The sequence below is a fragment of the Rhinatrema bivittatum genome, chromosome 2, assembly GCF_901001135.1.
Source record: "Rhinatrema bivittatum chromosome 2, aRhiBiv1.1, whole genome shotgun sequence".
Classification (NCBI taxonomy): domain Eukaryota; kingdom Metazoa; phylum Chordata; class Amphibia; order Gymnophiona; family Rhinatrematidae; genus Rhinatrema; species Rhinatrema bivittatum.
Window position 1 is genome coordinate 778,520,758 of NC_042616.1, and position 20,502 is coordinate 778,541,259.

At 42.4% G+C, this 20,502-nt stretch overlaps 1 protein-coding gene across 1 annotated transcript in view; it reads left to right on the top strand.

Moving 5' to 3' along the window:
- Positions 1–20,502, top strand: part of TG (thyroglobulin) — a 422,996-nt gene that overhangs the window by 70,339 nt on the left and 332,155 nt on the right. The window contains exons 13-16 of the mRNA XM_029587208.1: positions 2,714–2,851; positions 5,388–5,465; positions 10,022–10,134; positions 19,600–19,714. Of these exons, the coding sequence (XP_029443068.1) occupies positions 2,714–2,851; positions 5,388–5,465; positions 10,022–10,134; positions 19,600–19,714 (444 nt within the window). The remainder of the gene's footprint in view (positions 1–2,713; positions 2,852–5,387; positions 5,466–10,021; positions 10,135–19,599; positions 19,715–20,502) is intronic.

The following is a 20,502-nucleotide window of genomic DNA, read 5'->3' on the forward strand; positions in this document are numbered from 1 at the left end:
TGAGGAACCCTGCATTTTTTACCATTAAACCTTTCAGCACCTTTAACCTCTATGCATTTTCTGTTGCATGGGTGCCACATAAATAAAAGCAATGAAAACATAATAGCAGCCCCCCCAATAGGGCCACAAGCAACAGAGATGTTTTGCATGTTGGCACAGCCAGGGAGATGAGAAGTTCTTGGGCATGGCAGCTTGTGGAACATTTCATGTGAAAATGAGCTCATTTGCATCCATAACAAACTTTCACCAAATGACTGCAAACCCACGGAAAATCCTGGGGGTTAGTACATCGGTCTCTCAGTGTTTTGCGCACAGTGTAGTCTAGCGTAGGATGTTCAGGGCAAACTGATCTGTTGAATCTCCCATGGAGCTGGATTACTTTTTGTTTTAGATAGTTAAATTGTGTAGTTTTGGTATTTTTTTTTCCAAACGTATAACGTTTAGTTTTAGCGCTTGAAGTGCAAAAATATGATCTTTGGCTTTGATTTTTTACGTTTGGCGACAGATTAAAAGGCAAGGATTATCTGTTCGAAAGCAAGGTTTTATATTTTTTGGGTGTCCAGTTTGAACTTCAAAGACGGAACATAGTCATGAACTTATTTGACTCACAGGAGAAATGGGAAGAAAGGATTACAGTCTTAAATCTCTGTTTTTTGGGGTTTTTTTTGAGACCTGAAGCATTAGTATTTTCTACTTGAATATATAATCATTACAGAATAGATGGATTTACGTTTATTCTGTTAATGTATTTGATTGGTGTGCTTGTCACTTGGGTTTGTTTAGCACATTGGCTATTGGGTTTATGTTTGATGTACTTTTGTAGTGTATGTTTTATATTGTAACCTATAGAACAGAGGTGTGTAATGGTACTATAAGGATTGTTCCCTACTTCAAAGTCACTTTTTCCATTCAAGAGCTGTTTTATTCAAATACTTCAGTGCAACCAAATAGTTCAGAAACAGTACAGTCCCCTGATATGGGTCATATTTTGCTGGTGGGGCTGCATTGGGAGGGACATAGAAGTATCTATCTTATATCGGGAGGGACATAGAGGTATCCACCTTTCATCACACTGTGCAGTTTAACTTGAAAATTATATCTTCATCCATACAATGTCAGGTGGATACCTCTATGTCTCTCTTGATGCAGCTCCACTGGCGAAACAACGGTCCATATTGAGGGACTGTATTTGGTTGCACTGAAGTGTTTGAATAAAACAACTCTTGAATGAAAAAAAGTGACTTTGAAGTATGGAACCATCCTTATAGTGTCATTACACACCACTGTCTTATTATATAATTGCTTGTGTGTGTCAACTTCACTCCATCATCGTGTACCACATTATATTGTGAATTGCCAAGAGCAAGTATTTAGGCAGGATATAAATTTACTAAATAAATATCAACAGTTTTAGGGATGTGCACTGATTTGTTTTTTCTTGTCGTTTTTGTTTAGGGTCATCAGTTAATTTTAGTTTTTACAATGGTTCGGGAGGTATTTATTTTGGATTTCCCTAATTTCAGAGTTAGTGTGCACTAACGGGACTTAATGCGCATTAACATCTAGTTAGTCTGCACCAAAGTCCTTTTAGTGCGCACTAAGCCCGAAATGAAGAAAACTGGTTAGTGTACGAAATACGAAATTTCATCAATTTTCTTTTGTTTCGGGGCACTCCCACAAGCACAACGAAATAGACAATGCCTTTAGAAATCAGAACACAAAGAGACATCAAAGCATTCAAAAAAAGTTTAAAAACATGGCTATTTAAGCAAGCATACCACAAAGGGAATGAAGAGTAGAATCCAGGGAATTGTATGATGCGGTCCGAAGAACTCCCACACACACACACACACACATCAGCTTACTCAAATGGTGTGTGCGTGTGTATAATTTATTTTACTTTACCTCTATTAGATTGCAACAACAAAGGACCAGACTTAAGTGTTAATTTATCTTATAGCAGATATACTTAAAGCAGACATGACTTATCACAACCACTAAGTAATATTTAATATGAAACTATGTTACAGTATTTGATGGCACCTGTTTAGTTAATATAACTCAACACATTTAAGTTTGAAATTATGTGCCTTATTGTGAACTGTTGTGACGGCAACTAGCTTGACGACGGTATAGAAAAGATTTAAAATAAATAAATAGATTTAATTGCCATTGTCTATTTCATTGAAAACGAATGCACATCCCTAGTTATTATTACTATCATTTATATAGCGCATACCAGAAGCATGCACGGCTGTACAGACACAGAAGGGCAATATTGGAAAAAATCTCCATTGGTGAAACAGTGCTTTGCCAGCTGAAGTGGCCTGTCATAAAACTGCCTGCTCGATATGTGGGGTGAACTTCTGCATGTATGTTTATCCACAGCGAGCAGAGATAGTGCTGGGAGTGAGGTTGGGGAGGGGTTTGCAGTTATTGTGAATACATTTTTATTTTCGAAAGCACACACATGAATTTTCTCCCCAAAAAAATTCTGCTCACAAACTGGCAGATTTAAATATGTACAGGTAGTTTTCGCAGGCTCATTTTTAAAGGGATGGTGCATTTTTCCTTTGAACATTGATGGAACTTTTGCATGCGTTTGATTTAAAATTTCTGCAGGCTGTTACAACATTACCCCCCATTAATGGACAGACAGACAGGACACACAACTAATATATGTTATTTTATTGTTTTTTTGTTGTTGTTGTAGCATTGCATTTCTATTGGAGGAATCACTTGGCTTCAAGAGGTACTTTCGGAGAAGCAGCACTCCTGGGATTTCGTCCATACATTCCTCAGTGTGATGGGCTGGGAAACTGGGAGGCCGTGCAGTGCTATGAAAGCACTGGTGAGTGCAATCGCTTATTTATTTATTTCACTCATTTGCATAATACCTAGACAAGATTTAAAATGGTTCATAAAGGAACATACAGAAAAACAAATCAAACTGAACAGTAAATATCCAAATACAACATTACAACAAAACTAAAATAATATAAATAAAATCAAATATAAAATACTTATAAAAATAAAACAAAAAACAGACCAATAAAAGCAATAAAACCAGGAGCAAGCAATTTAAAGAGCTGTTATTAAATGCTGTTTGAAATAAAATGTTTTTAACAACTTTTTAAAAGACTTACTGTAGGATGTTAATCACAATATTTCAGGAAATGTATTCCAAGGCATTGAACTAGAAATTGAAAAAGACCTTTCTCTGGTTTCCTCTCATCTTGCCAATCTAAAGGAAGGGACAGGTATGAAGGTCCTAAAATAGCAGAATATAAATCAAAGAAATAAATACTAGAAAAAAAAAAGCTAACTATCGATATTGTGAGGAGCACAAGGTGCAAGTAGGGATATAAACCTTCAGTTGAACAGCAACCCATGGGAAATCAAGTAATTTGCAAATAATGGGCCAGATTTTAAAAAACAGTGCGAGGGCATAGATTTGTTCGCACAACCCGGTGCGAACAAATCTACACCCGATTTTATAACATGTGCGTGGAGCCGCACGCATGTTACAAAATCTGGGGTCGGCACGCGCAAGGGGTGCACACTTGTGCACCTTGCATGTGCCGAGCCCTAGGGGAGCCCCGATGGCTTTCCCCATTCCCTCCAAGGCCGCTCTGAAATCGGAGCAGCCTCTGAGGGAACTTTCCTTCTGCCCTCCCCACCTTCCCCTCCCTTCCCCTATCTAACCCACCCCCCAGCCCTAACTAAAACCCCCTCCTGACCTTTATCTCGAAAGTTACGCCTGCCTCTGGGCCGGCTGCTGGCGCACCATTCCTCGGCACAGTGGCTGTGCCGGAGGCCTTGATCCCACACCCGGCATGCCCCAAGGCCGGTGTCCCACCCATGGCCCCGACCCCAGAACGCCCCTTTTTGCAAGCCCCGGGACATATGTGCATCCCGGGGCTTGTGCGTGCCGCCGAGCATATGCAAAATAGGCTCGGTGCGGGCAGGGGCAGATTTTCTCGGGTTACGCGTGTAGCCTTTGAAAATCTGCCCCAATATTTGCAACCTTGCATTGAATTCTGGCTTCCGTCGAGAGCCGTGTAACTCACATAGTACTGGAGTAATGCGTTCTCTTATACCAGTGCCAGTTAGGAAATGTGCAGCTGAATTTTGTGCAACTTGTAGGATAAGCAAAGCAGAACTTGGGGCACCTATGTAAAGGGACATAATATTCCATTTGTGTTAAAACTAGAGCTTCTATCTCCCATAATGAAGAGTGTTTATGATGGGGGAACCATATCTTCTCCAATGTGTATTAAATGTCAGAAGGAGAAAGGTGATTTTTTTTTATGCATAGTTTTTGGCATTGCACCCTTGTTCAACATTTCTGGGAAGACCTTCGTAAATGTACTGTTTCTTTGTGGGGTTTGGTTGTTCCTTTGGAACCTAGAATATGGCTGTTTGGTTTGCACGAAGGGATATCACCTCGCTTGTCTAAACCATGACAGTCTTTTCTGGATAAGGTCTCCCTAGTTGCCAAGTGAGTAATTCTGTCTAACTGGACTGTTGCCTCCCCATCTCTGTTAGTTCAGTGGCAACAGTGGATTCATAAGATGTTGAGTTTGGAGTACATAACTGCCAAAAAGCCCTCACCTAAAAAATATGCTCAAATGATGGATGTTTGGGGAGAGTAGGTGCAGTCTTTACCTTACCAGAGTAAAGCTTCACTGTTTGATTTTTGATTTCTATTCTTATCTGCTATGCTTATCTGAGTACTATAAGTACTTGCTTCTTACCTATTGTGTTTTTGCAGACCCTGCTGGTTTTAAGCTTGGTTTGCCACCACTGAGAGTGTCAAAATAATCCGCATTGGGTAAATGCAGGGTTTTTTTGGGGGGGAGTGATAGGGATAAGGGAATAACATAACAAGGTGAAAAATTAGGCACTGTTTATTAAGGTCTTTTACATTCTCTGTGTATGATACTTATGTTCAATTGTGGGGGTTTTTGCTGTTTTTTAGCTTGCATTATTCAGCATTCTGCCTGTTATTGTACTTTGCCAATAAAAAAGTATTGAATAAAAAAAACAAACAAACAACTAGAGCTTATAATATTGCTCTGAAATCAGAAGGCTCTAGTAAAGATTTTAGTTAAAGATAAAAAAAATCCCCAAAGGATCAGGTAAGGTATAACATGCAGAACATGATGGAATCAAATGTGTGATACAGCAGATACAACAAGGCAGCTTGATGGGTGCCATGAACCCAAGACTGAGTCTCTTGGTCCCTGCCCATATCTTTATTTTCTTTAAGTCACCATGGGAAACTGAACTGCTATAATTAGCATTGCTACAATTCAGAACTTTAAAACCTGTTGAAATTTTAAAACTTTGTAAGACTAAACCCTCCTCCTGTCTTGTTTGTGAAGGTCACTGCTGGTGCGTAGATGAGACAGGGCGGTATGTCACAGATTCCCTGGCCACACGGTCGTCGCGCCTCCCCAAGTGTAAGATGTCTTCCATTGCATTATTATAGAGGCTTGTTTTACTTCTTATTTTCCTTTCCCACTGTTTAAAGTTTTGTTGTTTTCAACCAGACTGTTTTGCTTTGTGTAACTAAAGCTACAGGGAACATTATTAGCTTGTTCTCAGGCTACAACGATAGACATAATTTTCAAAAGAATTTACACCTGTAAAATTTAGCTACTATTGTAACAATTTTCAAAAGCCATTTACCCATGTAAAGAGCACTTATGGGGGTATTCCTATGGACAATTCAATGGCATTTTTGGAGCAATTTTCAAACGCCCACTTACTTGGGTAAAGTGCATTTACACATGCAAAACCCGTTTTTAAGCATGTAAATGCTTTTGAAAATCAGGGCCAAAGTGCACACATTAAAGGTTCAAATATATACATGCATAGTGGTAGGCATACTGTCTTTCCGTTATCATTCAATACCACTTAAGTGTATGCGTGGACTTGATCAATAACTAACTGATATTCAGACATAATATCACACATACTACCAGTTAGGGGCCCTTCTGAAAGCTTACTCCTTAATCACTATGGGGGTAATTTTCAAAAGGATTTACTCGTGAAAAGGTATTTACTATTGTAGCAATTTTCAAAAGCCATTTACCTGCATAAAGTGCATTTAATCAGTCCGATTGTTATAAAACTTTCAAAAAAAACTTAAAAGCTCATTTGTTCATATCAGCATTTGATTAAAGCTATCCTGCTGTCATCAGTGAACATCTCATGTTTGCAGTCATATTTAGTAAGTCCTTATGATAAAGTATTTACGACTTGCCATTTTCTTTTTGTCTTTAAGAGTTTTGTTTCAAATTTCATGTATTGTTGGTTTTTGTATTATTTTATGTATGCACATTTTGTAAGCCACCCAGACTACAGAATGGAGCGGCCTAAAAATCTTCTTTGGAACATGCAATAGAAAACAGGTTGGAGGTCAGCATAGGCAAAGGATTTTAGCCAGAGACACACTGCACTGCAGGCACAGGAACTTAGGAAACAAATTCTGAGGTGAGCCAAGGTTGGGGTTTGGTGCTTTTTACAGGACAGGTAAGGCAAGGGGCAAGAATGCCTAAAGCAGAGGAGAGTAAAGTGTTGTGAAAAGAAACTGTCTTCTCAGCTGACTCAGACAATATAGTGGAGGAGAGAAGAGAAGAGCCAACAGTGGAGAGGATACAAGGGCCGATAGACAGGAGATGTCTAAAGGTGATGGTGGAGTATGGATGAGGCTGTGGGGGAATCTGGTTTAATGTGAAAGTTATCCGATGATGGATGGAGAAGTCAGAAGGAAAGGAATGAGTCAAAGCAGTTAGTTATGCTGGTGAGTGGGGAAAGTAGAACAGAGTTGGAGATCAAATGAGGAGGTTAAGGCAAGGAGTTTTGAGGCATGAGAGTCAGAGGGGTCATCACCGTGGAGGTTAAAGTCTCCAAGAATAAGGGAAGGGGAAGATGGGTCAAGGAAAAAGGAAAGCCAGGAATCAAAGTTGGTGAGAATTGAAGAGGGAGATTTGTCAGGGGGTCGATAAATGACAGCTATCCAGAAAGGCAGTATGGTGAATAGGCAGATGGAGTGGGCCATAAAGTAAGAAAAGGATGAGACTCAGCTGGAAGAAGGGAATTAAATCTACAGAAGGGGGAGAGCAGCAGTCCAACTCCACCATCTTAGCCTACTGTGCGAGATGTATGGGAAAAAAAGATAACCGCCATGACAGAGAGCAGCAACTGAAGCAAAGACCTAGGGGAAAGCCAGGTCTTGGACAAGGTAAGAAGACCAAGAATAAGTATGAGAGATAAAGAGGTCAAGCTTGTTTGAAATAGAGCAGACATTCCACAGGGAAAATTAGAAAGGGAGTGAGGAGGTGTATGGGAACAAGATTGGAGGAGAAATGGTTTGATGTGCACAGATTGGGTGAAAGTTGCCTTATAGGGCCAGAATTGGGATTGATATCCCCTGCTGAGAGGAGGAGGAGCAGAAGAATACAGAGAGGAGAGGTGAGGCGTAATGACAATGATGGAGATGAGATGCTCTCAGGGAGAATCAAGATGGCTGGATGAGAGGAAAAGAACTTTGACACTGAAGAGCAGTGGACAGGACAGAAGGCAAAGTGGTTGGTGAGGTCAAGAATGTAGGGAATGAGGACTGTAGACTTGATAGGGTTAAGGCAATAAGATGTTGAAAAAGGGTGCTTGTATTGAGCGTCCGTTTTCCTAACACGCGCATAAACACATCCCCTGGGTGTCCAATGCAATACTTAAATGAGGCAGTGTCAATAAGGGCACGCTAATAGAGAACTGAGCATCCATTTCACTCAATAGTTTATTGCATTGGACATCCAATTGCAACGGGTGCTCAATATGCTTCTTTTTTTTACCATAATTCACTTCAGCAACCTCAGTAAAATATTAGGTGCCCCTTGCTATGGACATTCAAAAGTGTGGTGATGAGAAAAGTGTTTTGTTTTTTTTTTAAATGAAGTGAAAATATACAATTATATTTTTCCACCAAAAGCAGTAAATTAAAGTGTCAAAATGTTACTAAGGGGGAGGTCGCACGTATCACAATACAGAGAAGCTACTTTTTAAATGTTTTTCAGGAGCCCTTGACTGCAAACTGACTTTCCTCCACCTCCGAGGCTTGAGTTAAATTTGGCACATTAAAAAGTGTGCGATCTGTGCCCTGTGCTTTACTGCACTGGGGGTTATAGCTAATGCCCTCATCTGCATGCAATTAACATGTCATGGGCGATATCGGGTCCGCGTTTGTTTGGGCACAAATTTTGGGCGCACTAATCTCCTTACTGCATCCGGCGCTAGTCTAGCGTGTCCAAAACGTGTGTCCAGCCATGTGTAAACCCGTATGCTAGTCTGGGCGCACTTTATTGCATCGGCCACTATGTCAGTAGTGGTTTTCAGCATGGAATAAGATAAAGGAGGATTAGCAGCATCAGGAAGAAGAGTAGATGTCGTGGAGCCACAGGCAATAACGGGAGGTGAATATCTACCGATCTGAGGTAATGCTATGGCATGCACCTCCTGCCAGCAGGTGGAAGCAGACAATCCAAGGTAGCAAGGAAAAGTATGCAGATGTAGTGTAACCTCTCTTGAACCTGGCCTGCTGCTCGAGGGTCACAGAGTGGGAGAAGCCTAGGCCCGAGATTGCTTGTAGTGACTTCTGAAGTTGATCACCCAGGCAGCTGGGAGATATATATGCAAATGTATCTCATGCATATTAATTATGGATAACCTGAAAACCCGACTGGCTGTGGGGTCCCCAGGACAGGTTTGAGATGCCCTGAGTTAGACATAAAGAAATTTCCAGCAGAATATACTCAAAAAGAGAAATATTTCTCATATTCTTATTATGTTTGCTGCACCAGACTCTTGACCTCTCTCCAAACATTCTTCAGTCTCTTTTCTTGATGTTCACCTCCCCAGGAGTTTCAGCCCTGTGGCTGATTTTGGTGTGATCTGCAAAGAGACACATACAGCACCTTCCTCTCCATCATTATTTCTAACAATGGTGAATAGAACCAGCCCCCTCCCCGGGACTGATCCCTGTGATATTTCACTGCTCATCTTCTGCTCTTCCAATTACCACCATCCTCTATTACCTGTTGCTCAAACAGTTTCTGGCCCTGTCAGGATCTACCCCAGGCTACGCAGTTTGTCTATTGCTCTGCTGTAATTTATTTAAAAGAGTTCAATGCAAATGCTGAAATAAAACATGGAGTGCAAAGCGTGGTTACACTTATTGATGCCTTTACCACTATGACAACTCCCACAGGGTAAAACAAGCAATGCTAAGAATAGTGAGGATAATTTTTAAAAGCTGGGAAAATAGACAGCCTGAAAAAAATGACCCATGGCTAGAAATTGACAGCATGTGTACCTTTACCCGTGGGTTCAGAGGTGCGGTTAGGTCAGGGTGCGGGGACAGGCAACCAGATGCCTAGTTTTGAAGGGGAAAAGTATCCACAGAAAAATCAGGTGAAAATCTCTGTTCCCTTAGCAGTTCTCAAAGGGAAAGGACACATGTGCTTTCCCTTTGAAAGCTGGTGCTGAGTCCACATGGAAAAGCACCCATGGACTTTGTAAAAATGCGAGCAACTTTGAGAATTGCCCCCGATATCATCTAACTACCATGAGGCAAACTGCAGCAAAGTGATGCAAAATTTGTTGCAGAGTCAATGAGAGATTGGGGATTGAGCTCAGGGGGGTCCCAGGAGCTCTGCTGTCCTTTAGTTTGCTGCCCCAACTACTAACCCATATAGCCGAATGACATATTGTGACATTTCACATGCAATCACAGCAATAACCTTTCACCAAACTTATCTTGTTATTGCACTTAAAAAAAACAAACAAACCCGTTTTTATCAGATAAAAAAAGACCAGGAAGATTGACGTGCATCCTGACGCCATCCTTTGCCATCACATTGATGTCTTTGCTGTTTTTTCTTTTGCTTGACCTGACTTTGTTGTAAGAGATCGTAGAGCAGCAATACCGCAGTGATAAAATTGTACTCTCTTACAGGCCAGACGTCATGTCAGCGGTCTCGAACCAAGGCACTGGTTTCTGATTGGAAACGGAGCGGATCGAAGCTCGGTAGCACACCTGCTGACCTGTTTATCGCATCCTGCCTTCAGGTAAAAGGATTTCAACAGGTTCTGCCAGCCGGAAATAACTTCAAAATGACATCACAGTCATCACAAAGGAGCAAAAAAGAATGCTATTATCAATGGTGTGATGTCCTAACAGTGGCAGTGTGCTCCAAATGATTCTAGAATGGACCATGTGCTCAGCCCCAGCTTCAGCTTCTTGAAATGCACATTGTGAATTGTAACATGCATGCAACGTATGGGAATATATTCACTAAAATCTTTGACAATTTTAATGAAATAGACAGTGTTCCATTTGCATAGTACGAACAAGTCGGTATTGTAAAACTGTTTCTACAAGAATGAGAGGCCTTTTTCAGCTGTTCTTTTTGCTTTTTTATTTTTAGATACCCCGTCTCTATAGCCTGCCCATTTTGGTGATTGTCTTTTAGCCAAGGGGCTACAGGCCATGGCTCCCTTGACACTTGGTACACAATGGCTGGGACTTCCTCCCTTTGGAAGGGCTGCAAACGCTGCCTCTGCAGGCCCTTCCAGCCCTTGCTAGTCCAAGGAGCAGGAAATGGATCTGGGAACCAGACCCTGCGCCTTAATCATAGCAGCTTAGTTTTCACTGTACCCAATCTTAACTAAACTATTGTACCATTTTCAGCGTGTAAGAACATACATTTTACGACATCACAAAGCAGTTCATTTTAATAGGGTGTATTTTCTGCAAAAACATGTTCTCGCCATATCACATGATATTCAGTGTATAACATGCATTATAGTCCTATGGCAGCTTGATAAATCTCCCCCTGAGCTTGTAAGCCCTGTGGGGATAGGGAAAGACCTACAGTACCCTAATATAATCTATTTTGCAGTGTCCTGAAAAGCAGACTATAAATGCAAACATTATTTTTATTCTAGAAGCTTTCAAAATTTAAAAATTCGGAGGGCAATTTTCAGAGCTATTTCTCCGAGTAGAATTGGGGTTTTGGGAAAATTGCCTGCCCTCCTGCCTGGCGTGCAGATAAGAGTATGCACGGCAATGCGCGTACGTTTACCCGCCTGCTGTGGAGGCAGTCTTGGGAACAGGGTTAGATCGGGGAGGCAACAGCGTGTGTAGTGTTAGCCAGAAAAATCACCCCCAGGATAAGCAGGAGCAAATCTCTGCAGGTCCTACTTCTGAGGCAATAATCACAGCAAAACTATGAGCCCAATGTTTGATTATTCATGCAAATCCTGTGGGTAAGTCTGGATGCAATGTTTGCATCAATGCAGGTCATTTAATTACTGCCCCCAAGCTGTATAAACTGAATAAAAATGGGGAGGGGAAAAGTGGATATGCATCCTTCTCTTTTTGTTTGGACATACTCTGTTATTTCCTGCTGATGTCCTGACTGTGGCTGTTCTTTTAATGCATATTAATGAGTGACCTGATTTTGTGTTTAAGTATAGCAGTTCTAAGTATTGATGGCAGTATTAGCAGCCATAGGAGAATTGCCTACTCTCTGGGGGCCAGTGTTAAAAGCTGCGCTCAATCTGCCGTGGGTTTTTGAGTGGGTAATTGCTAGCTTTTCCTGTGCTGACCTTACGTATGCATGCAGTTACGTGGTCAGCCCGGGAAAACCACACGCATCAGGTCCAAGCAGCAGACAACTGTGGTCATGTCCAAGCAAGAAGTCATGGCCAGTAGTCATGGCCAAGGGTGGACAAAGACACACAGAAGACACTGGACAAGATGAGCAATTCAAAGCAAGGCTGGACGAGGAGTCAGTAACACAGGACCCAGGTACTCAAAAGCAAAACGCACTGCTAAGGCAGGAGACCAGTTGCCGAGGCGAGGTAATACTGCCAGGCCCAGGTACTGCTGAGTGCACCATTCAGCATTTCTCGCTGCGGAGCCCATGTAACGCGCTCATATGAGTGCATGCCTAAGGGGAGGCAGCAGGAACAGCGGCTGGTGGCGTCTCGGGCCTCGTTGAGCAGGGTCCGGAGCAGGAGGCTGTGTGCTGACTGCGGGACGGTTCCAGCTACATTGGAGGCGGGTGAGGCGGCTCGTGGGGCCCTCCTGTGAGCCACCAACTGTAACACCCTCAGCTTGTTTTTTTTTCCTCAGAGTCAACAGAGGCTTACTATTACTTCTTATCACTTCTATAGCGCTACTTGACATACACAGTACTCTTCAAATCCTCGTAAATACAGTTCCTGCTCAATAGAGCCAACAATATAATCAAGACAAATATATAGGACAAAAGAGGAGCTGGGAATGAGTGAGAAAATCAGTTGTTAAGATTTAAAAGCAGCCTCAAAAATGTGGGTTTGTAGACTGGATTTGGATGGCCAGAGAGGGGAATATGACACACCGAATCTTTTTTAACTTGCAGTTAAGGGATTTCTTTTTATAGACCAACTGTCTACAATTGTATTCAGCTGCTTGTTTTGGTGTGTGGGCCCGGTTTCTGTATGACTTAACAGTTTTCTTGCTCAATCACCACCAGCAGCGAATGGGTTTGCTCCTGCTGTTGACTTTCTCTTTGAGTAAGCAAGGCCATCCAAAGGTCTAAAATGTACTTTCTACCCAAGCAGTCTCCTTCATCTGGCTGGACAAGAAAGCTTTTTCTCATGATAATTTTCCTTTAACAAGGTCATGGATGTTGAATATTTCAGCAAGCCTTACATTGGGCTGTTGAAGTTAAATGATGTGCTTTGGTGCCACCATATGAAGCATGGTCTTGACCTGAAAGTAGATATGCTAACTGGTTTAACTCTGAGCTTATGGTTCAACAGCCGTTTCGGAGAGCAGAAAGGAGGTGGCGTAAGAGTAGATGTGAGGAACGTAGATTGACTTTTGTATGATTATAGATTTCACTGTCGAAAAATTAAACAGACATTTTTTGCTAAAAAAATGGAGACAGCACTGAATAAGCCACAACATTTTTTCTATAGTAAAAGTTTTGGCAAGGGAGTCACCAGTGTCAATGGAGATTTTACCAGATTGCGATGGCTTTGATGGTAAAATTCTTAAGGTGCAAGAACAGTTATGGAGTTCATATGATGCTCATGATTATGATGAACCATTCAGGAAGGGTTAGTTCCAATGAAAAAAAGCAACAGTGAGACTTTTAATAAAAAGAAGGTAGTAAACTGACAAATGATGTTAATAATTATTGACTAGTGTCCAATTTGCCTATGCTTACAAAGGTTTTGGAAAGATGTGCCCTTATTCAGTTAGAAGAATGCTTAGGTTCTGCTGGAATCTTGCAAGCAAACCAATATGGATTCTGAAAAGGAAATATTAACACTGAGATATTACTGCTATCATTAATGGACAGAATGATTTGTAGTATGGAAAAGGGATCTTGGTTCAATTTCATTTAGCCTCTGCCTTTGATTCAATTAGACATCAAATTCTTGTTATGGCCCGCGGTCGGGACCAGGTACTCACCTGCGACATCGGGTGGACCCGGAGGCTCCTGCAGGAGCAGGGAGCCTCCTCCGACATTCTTCTCACGGCCTTGGCCGCTGCCCAGGCCGGCCGCGGAGCCCAGCGGGGCTGAGCTGACTCCTCCCACTTCCTGGTTGCTTAGAGCCGCGCGCGCGGCTAAAGAATAGATTTAAAGGGGCCACAACAGGAAATGTCGTGGCTCCCTCCTGAAGCTGCTTCCTCTTTTTCCAGGTATTTAAGGCAAGGTCTGCTCCTCAGACCTTGCCTTGGTATTGAGGTTCTGGTCCTGGATCCTGTACTGGTATTCCTGGTCTCCATTCCTGATCTTCGTCCCGCTTCTGTTCTACTTCCTTGTTGGACTGATTCTTGGCTCCTGACCCCGGACCGACTTTCGTTCTTCTCTCAGCTTGACCTTGGACTGGCTTCAGACCCTTCTCCTGGATTGCGTTGGACTGGCTGCAGACCCTGCTTCTGGCTTCGACCCTCGGAACGGCCTTCAACTACTCTTCAACTTCTACTCCTGGACTGACTCGACCTGCTGGAGGCGTTAGCCGTCTGGAACCTATGACCTGCAGGAGGCGCCTGCATCCAGACCTATCTTCAGTCTTGAGGGAGTCTCCTAAGTCCCAGCGGCCGGGTTCCTACGGGCTCCTCCTGGGGGAACCGCAAGCTTCCAGGGCAAAGTCTTTACTTGACGAGTAACGTTCAAGCCTTGCCCTCTGACGGTAGGGACCAGAGAGGGTTTACCCCCTTTTTGGCAGCGCTAACCCTACCTCGGAACAGGGGTCCACTTCCAAAGCCCTAACAATTCTTATATCTCGTTTGGAATGTATTGTCGTTACAGGGAAGGTTGTAGGTTGGTACCAGTCTGTTAAAATTTACAGCCTGCTGGATGTTCCCACAGGCAACCACATTCACCCATGATGCCACAAACCACTAGGAATTCCTTCTGTGGCGGGACCCCGCCGGAGCTCTCGGGCATGGCAGGACACTGCTAGGACCGCTGCTTCTGCCTTTTTCCTTAGGCGTATGTGAACCCGACATCTGATTTAAAGGGTCCGAGGCAGGAAAAGGCCGTGATGACATCACCAGCTGCTACCCTATAAAAGAGCCCTTTGGTTGTTTCTACTTTGCCTTAACAATGGGTCTCCTACAGGGGTGAATTGGCCTATCGGGGCTTCAGGCATGCCCCGGTGGGCCAGTCACCCTAATCACATGACAGTTGTTGCTCGTGGCCACCAGCAGCAGCCATCCGCCTAAGTGCTGCTTTTGTATTTTCGCCATGGCACCAGCCCCGGTTTCATGGGAACGACAGCAGTGTAGGTGAAGGCTGGCAACTGCGGCTGGGCCTTTTCTTCCTCCCATACCTGCCCCCCTGGCCTGGAACAGGAAGTGACGTGTGGTGGGGGGGAGCGTGGGAAGAAGAAAGCCATGCCACATGAAAAAATAGCGGTGGCAGCGGTGGCCCCGAGCAAAATCAGAAGCAGCCAGAAATCGGCACAGGAGACAGCAGAATTAGCCTCCTGTGGCCGATAGGAATCTTCTTTCTTGGCATGCGGGGACTAGAGGAGGAGGCTGCTGCAGCTATCGTTTGTGCTCGGGGGGGGGGGGGGGGCAGGAAATGAGAGAGAGAGAGACAGCCAGCTTGTCTGTAAGTGAGAGAATGTATGTGTCATTGAGAGTGTGCATGTGTAACTGTGAGTGAGAGCAATTGACTGAGATCATCTATGTAAAGTGTGTGAGAGAGAGCATGCATGTGATTGAGAGAAACTGGTCAGAGAGGTGATGTGTGTGTATATAGGAGAGACAATGGAAGTGACTGGTCAGGGAAATGACTGGAGTGTGTGTGAGTGAGAGAAAGAAAGTAATTATGGGAATGAGAAGCCTGTGCATGTGGCGAGAGCTAGCATAGGAGTAAGTAACCTGGGTGTGTGTGAGACACAGCATGGGAGTGAGAAGCCTGTATATGTAAGATAGAACATGGAAGAGGGAAGCCCGTGTGTGTGAGAGAGAGAGACTGATCAGGAAGGTGACTGGTGTGTGTGTAAGAGAAAGACTGGTCGGGAGATGATTGGTGTGTGAGAGACAGAAACTTGTCATGGGGGTGTGACTGATATATATGTGTGGGAGAGACAGAGAGACTGATCATGGGCCCTAAGGAAGAGAACCATGAGTACAGAGCTGCATCCACTACTGCTGCTTCTGATGTGTGCTATGGCCTGCATGGAAGAGGAGTAGGAAAGCTGCTGGAGGGGGTTAGTAAAAGTGGATTTTTAAGTTTATTTTTCTTGATTGACTGCCATTTTAATTACTGAATATTATGTGATGTGTCTGCTGTTTTGAAATATTTTATTGGTGTTTGGAGAAATTTTAAATAATTTTTATGAGTTTTTAATTTTTGGATATTATTCTGTTCATAGTTGTTGTGAAACATTTATTCTGCTTATTAGTATAGTTATACAATTATTTCTGCATTGGGATCTATAGCTGCTTGGCTAGTTCTGTTTCCTAATAGGAGGTGTATTGGTGTTTAGGGCCTGATTTAATATTTGTAGTGTTGCCTTTTCATAGATAGGTTTGTAACTGTTTGAGTGCATTCCACAATACAGGTGTAACTGTGTGCAGATTAGTTTATGTGCATTACTGCAAATCCTGTGAGTATGTTAGGTTGGTTCTGTGTATGTGACCAAGGTGAGGTATTTTACTGTATCAGTCTTATTTGTTGTATTTTCTCAAGAGGACATGCATTAGTGATAAACTGCTGTCTTTTCATAAGTAGGGCTATTGAGACTGGTAGTTGGAGTTTGTGTTGCTGTTACTGAAATGACACTAGAACCAGAATATATTTTTTGTAAGTTGAGTTGTATGGGGAACGTCATAATTCTGCTTTACATCCATAATTGTGGGTCAGGGGGTTTCCTGTGGATGCAAACTGTACTTTTACATTTAACCCTATGATGTTCATGTGTTCAGTGTGTCACACATTTGAGAACCATCTGTCAGGTCTGTCCCGACAGAAAAAAGGTTGAGAAGCACTGCTCTAAAGCCCACTCAGACTCTCCTCTCTTGGGCCCTGCCTGGATTTTCCCTGACCACCAATATTTTTTTTACTTATTCACAGACAGAGGGGGAGAAAAGCAAACATAAGTGAGCATATCTGAATGTACGAGGCAGTGAGGGTGTGTACATCAGCATGAGTGAGCGTTAGAGTGCAAGTGTGTCAGTGAGCATGTGTGCAAGGGAGAGAATGACAGCATGTGTGCGTGTGCATAAGTCTGAGCATGTGTATGAGCGTGACTGGACGGATGCGTCAGAGTTTGTGTGCCACTGAACATGTGTGAGTGTGACAGGGCGAGTGTGTCAGTGAGCATGTGTGTGAGGGAGAGTGAATGAGTCAGTATGTGGTGAAAGCATGCATAAGGCCGTGAGTGAGAGCATGTGTGTCAGTAAGCATCTGTGTCAGAGCAAGCAAGCACATCAGTGAGGGAGGGAGACTGTGTGTATGCATGAGTGAGCATATGAGGGTGATGTGTGCTAGAGAACAACTAATTCCTGACCATCTCAAGGTGACTGGAATTAAAGGTTCTCAGGTATGGAGAACCGGGGATTGTTTTCTATTCTTATTAGTTTTAATTATTGATTATTATTTTATGTCTGCTGTTTTTGAAATATTTTATTGGTGTTTGGGAAGTTTTCAAAAATGTGTAATGAGTTAAATTACTGGAGGTTCTATTCATCAGCAGTTTTGAAATATATATTTTTAGTATGATTTTCCTATTGTGATTGATGTTTTATAGTTCTTGATTTTATTGTTTGATGTTTTATGAGGAATGATGGTATTTTCTGTTTTTCCATTGCTGCATTACATACAGTCTAACTTGCTGTGATTTCCAGTTCAGTTTGTCTGTGCATTTCTGTGTATATTTTATGGTCCCTTTATTCTGTATTTGGTGACTCACCAAATTGTATGTGTAATTGGGTACCCATGGGCCATTATGAAGAAAAATCTCCCGGGCCACTATTTCCCCACAATCCGCCCCTGGTCTCCTATATCGTTGTGGGTAGAGTGCTGCTGTTTCCTGCATTCCTGTTTCCTGCCTTGTCTCTCCAGCCCAGCCTTACATTATCTCTCCAGCCCAGACTTGCCTTGCCTCTCCAGCCTGTCCTGCTTTCATCTTATGCCTTCCTGCCTGTCCTATTGTGTCAGTCCTACTCCTCGGCTTCCAGCCTTTTCTCAAATTGATTTGCGGCCATGACCTTTGCCTGGACATCGACCATTCTTGTTTGCCACCTGCCTCTGACCCTGGATAAATGCCTATGCCATTTCCACAGAGACTCTCACCTAAGATCTGCTGGCCCCCGGAACCCAAGGGCTCAATCCAAGAGGAAAGGGGTTGGTATAGGTTAAACTCCAGTCCAGTCTGTTTCCTGCGTAGCTCTGCCAGCTGTCGATGAGAGCCTACAGGGCCTACCCTGTAGGCTGACCCGACCTTACCACAGCAGCAAGGATCCACACATTTTATTTATTGGAATTTATTTTTATTTATTTATTTATTTATTTATTTATTTTTATTTATTTATTTATTTATTTATTTTTATTTATTGGAATTTATTTATTTTATTTATTGGAAGAGCTAAGAATACATTTTTTCATATATGCTGATGATGTTCATATTGGCCAAGTGAGAGTTCAGAATTGGCAGTAAGAATTTTAAAGAAGTGCCCAGCCACCTCTCTTGGGCGCGTGATACTGTATTTAAATGAGGGGACGTGCTGAAACACAGGCACTAGAGGCAATAGCATGCCCCTAATGCCTCCTTAGCAGCGGAAGCCCAGGAGAGGTGGCTGTCAGCAGGTTTGGAAAATGACCACTCAATTTCTTGGGCGTCCATTTTCCTAATCTGTGCACAGCCATGGGTTGGGAAAACGGATGCTCCTAAAATTGAGCTTCCGTTTTCCTAACCTGACCCACCAGCACATATTTTTTTTAAATGTTTTTTTTTTAACTATTTGGTTTCTCTGACTTAATATTGCCATGATATTAAGTCGAAGGATGTATAGAAAAATCAGTATTTTCTGCTTTTCTGTACACTTTTTTGGGCAGATTGAGCACACATTTGTTTTCTGTATCCTGGGTGAATAACTAATAGCCTCATCAACATGCATTTGCATGTGATGAGTGCTATTAGTTTTTTTTGGGGGGGGGGTTGAATGTGCATTTTGGATGCATTAACCCCCTCCGCTAAACCTGCATCCAACCACGGGTAGAACTGCGCTCAGCTGGGCGCACTTTACGGTATCGGCCTGCATGTGTTTCTATATGTTTGTTTCAATTATATTTTATGTAGGTACTTGTGTGATCTGCATTGGACAAATTATTCATTTGGAAGTTGCAGAATATAAGTATTTTAAAATAAATAAATAAATGTGTTGAATTTAAGTGAGGTATTGAAGTTGCTTTTAGAACAATTCTTTCCATATTGTACCAAGCCCACTTCCCCTAATCTTTCATGAACACTGCTAAAAAAAAAAAACATTACCAAGGCTTCTGGAGAATGAAATGACTTCTGAAATTCATTTATTCCTGGTGTGCCAAACCTCTGAAAGGAAAATGCCTCCTCGTGACAAATATAAAGTCTGGCATTGGCAATAATCAATCACGGGTGCAGAAGGGGTCTGCGGTGTTCCCACTGTGCAACGCTTGTGTGAAATGTGTGCAGGAGATGTTGTACCAAGAAATCTCGATTTATTCATACTGTAGTGCTTTACAGGAATGTCATTTAAGAGAAGATTCCATTTTTTATACCGTTTCATTAAATCATTGGGTTCCTGTTTTCATTGTAAATGGAGCAAAGTCCTGCCTTGCTTCACCAGGTGGGTTTTATTACATGGGATAATTTTATTGTAGCTGTTTTTCTGAAGACCGTATCTGGGGCACAATTAGAATTTACTTGTATAACACAGTCTTTAGTTTCTAGCAGAAGCTGTATAAAATATCCTGTGAAATGAAAAGTTTACAGCTAGGCCTTGTGTTTTTATTATTATTATTATTATTATTATTATAGACTGGGGAATATCGTGTGCTGCAAAAATCCGATGAGGATGGTTCCTGGTGTGTAAATCCTGCAACTGGTGAAGTAATACAGCAGAGTGTTCTGGACTCAGATGGCAGGCCTCAGTGTAAGTTACTGGACAGAGCTGTTGAAGCTCCTGCAAGTCGCAATGGCTTTTCACATGCACAGCTAAGCCATGTTGACCCATATTCTTTTAAACTGTTTAAGGGACCTCAAGACGCATTACCAGGAGCTGACATGTAAATTTTTTGACCCAAGCCGCAATCTCCAACAGATACAACATGCATTATCTATTACTTCCAATAAGGATCCCAAATCTGGCTTTGCGCAGGAAATATTTGGTGGCAAAATTGCTACACAAGAACAATACTTTATAGCAGTGAATCAAAACTATGGACGAAATTTAAAATGTCTTTGAGCCTAGCTGTCAAATACTTTTTTTCTTTCAATTTCTGTTTCATCTCACACTAATTTGATATTCATTTTCTACCTTGAAAATCCCTTTTTTTTTGTTTTACTATTTCTTATCTTCATGCCTTCTCTCTCCTTGCCTTCTCCAAACCATTCATACTTCCTTTATTGTTATGGATCTACAAGGGGTGTGGGATAAACACTGTGGATCCATAAAGTCTAGAGGACGTGAATGAAGAGTGGGTGGCTCGTGGGAATGACGGCTGCTGCCTGGAGATAATTCCCTTATTCAATAAACATACACATGGATAATGTGACTCCAACATTGCTCTAAGCTTCAACGGCAAGAGGAAGTGTGGATAAAAGGATTTGCATTCACAAAAAAGCGGGGAGTAGCTTGCTTGTTACGGCGGTTACTACCCCAAACCAAATAAGCCTGATACTTCACTTTTAATGCATATCCAGCATAGTTCTCTGCTTCAA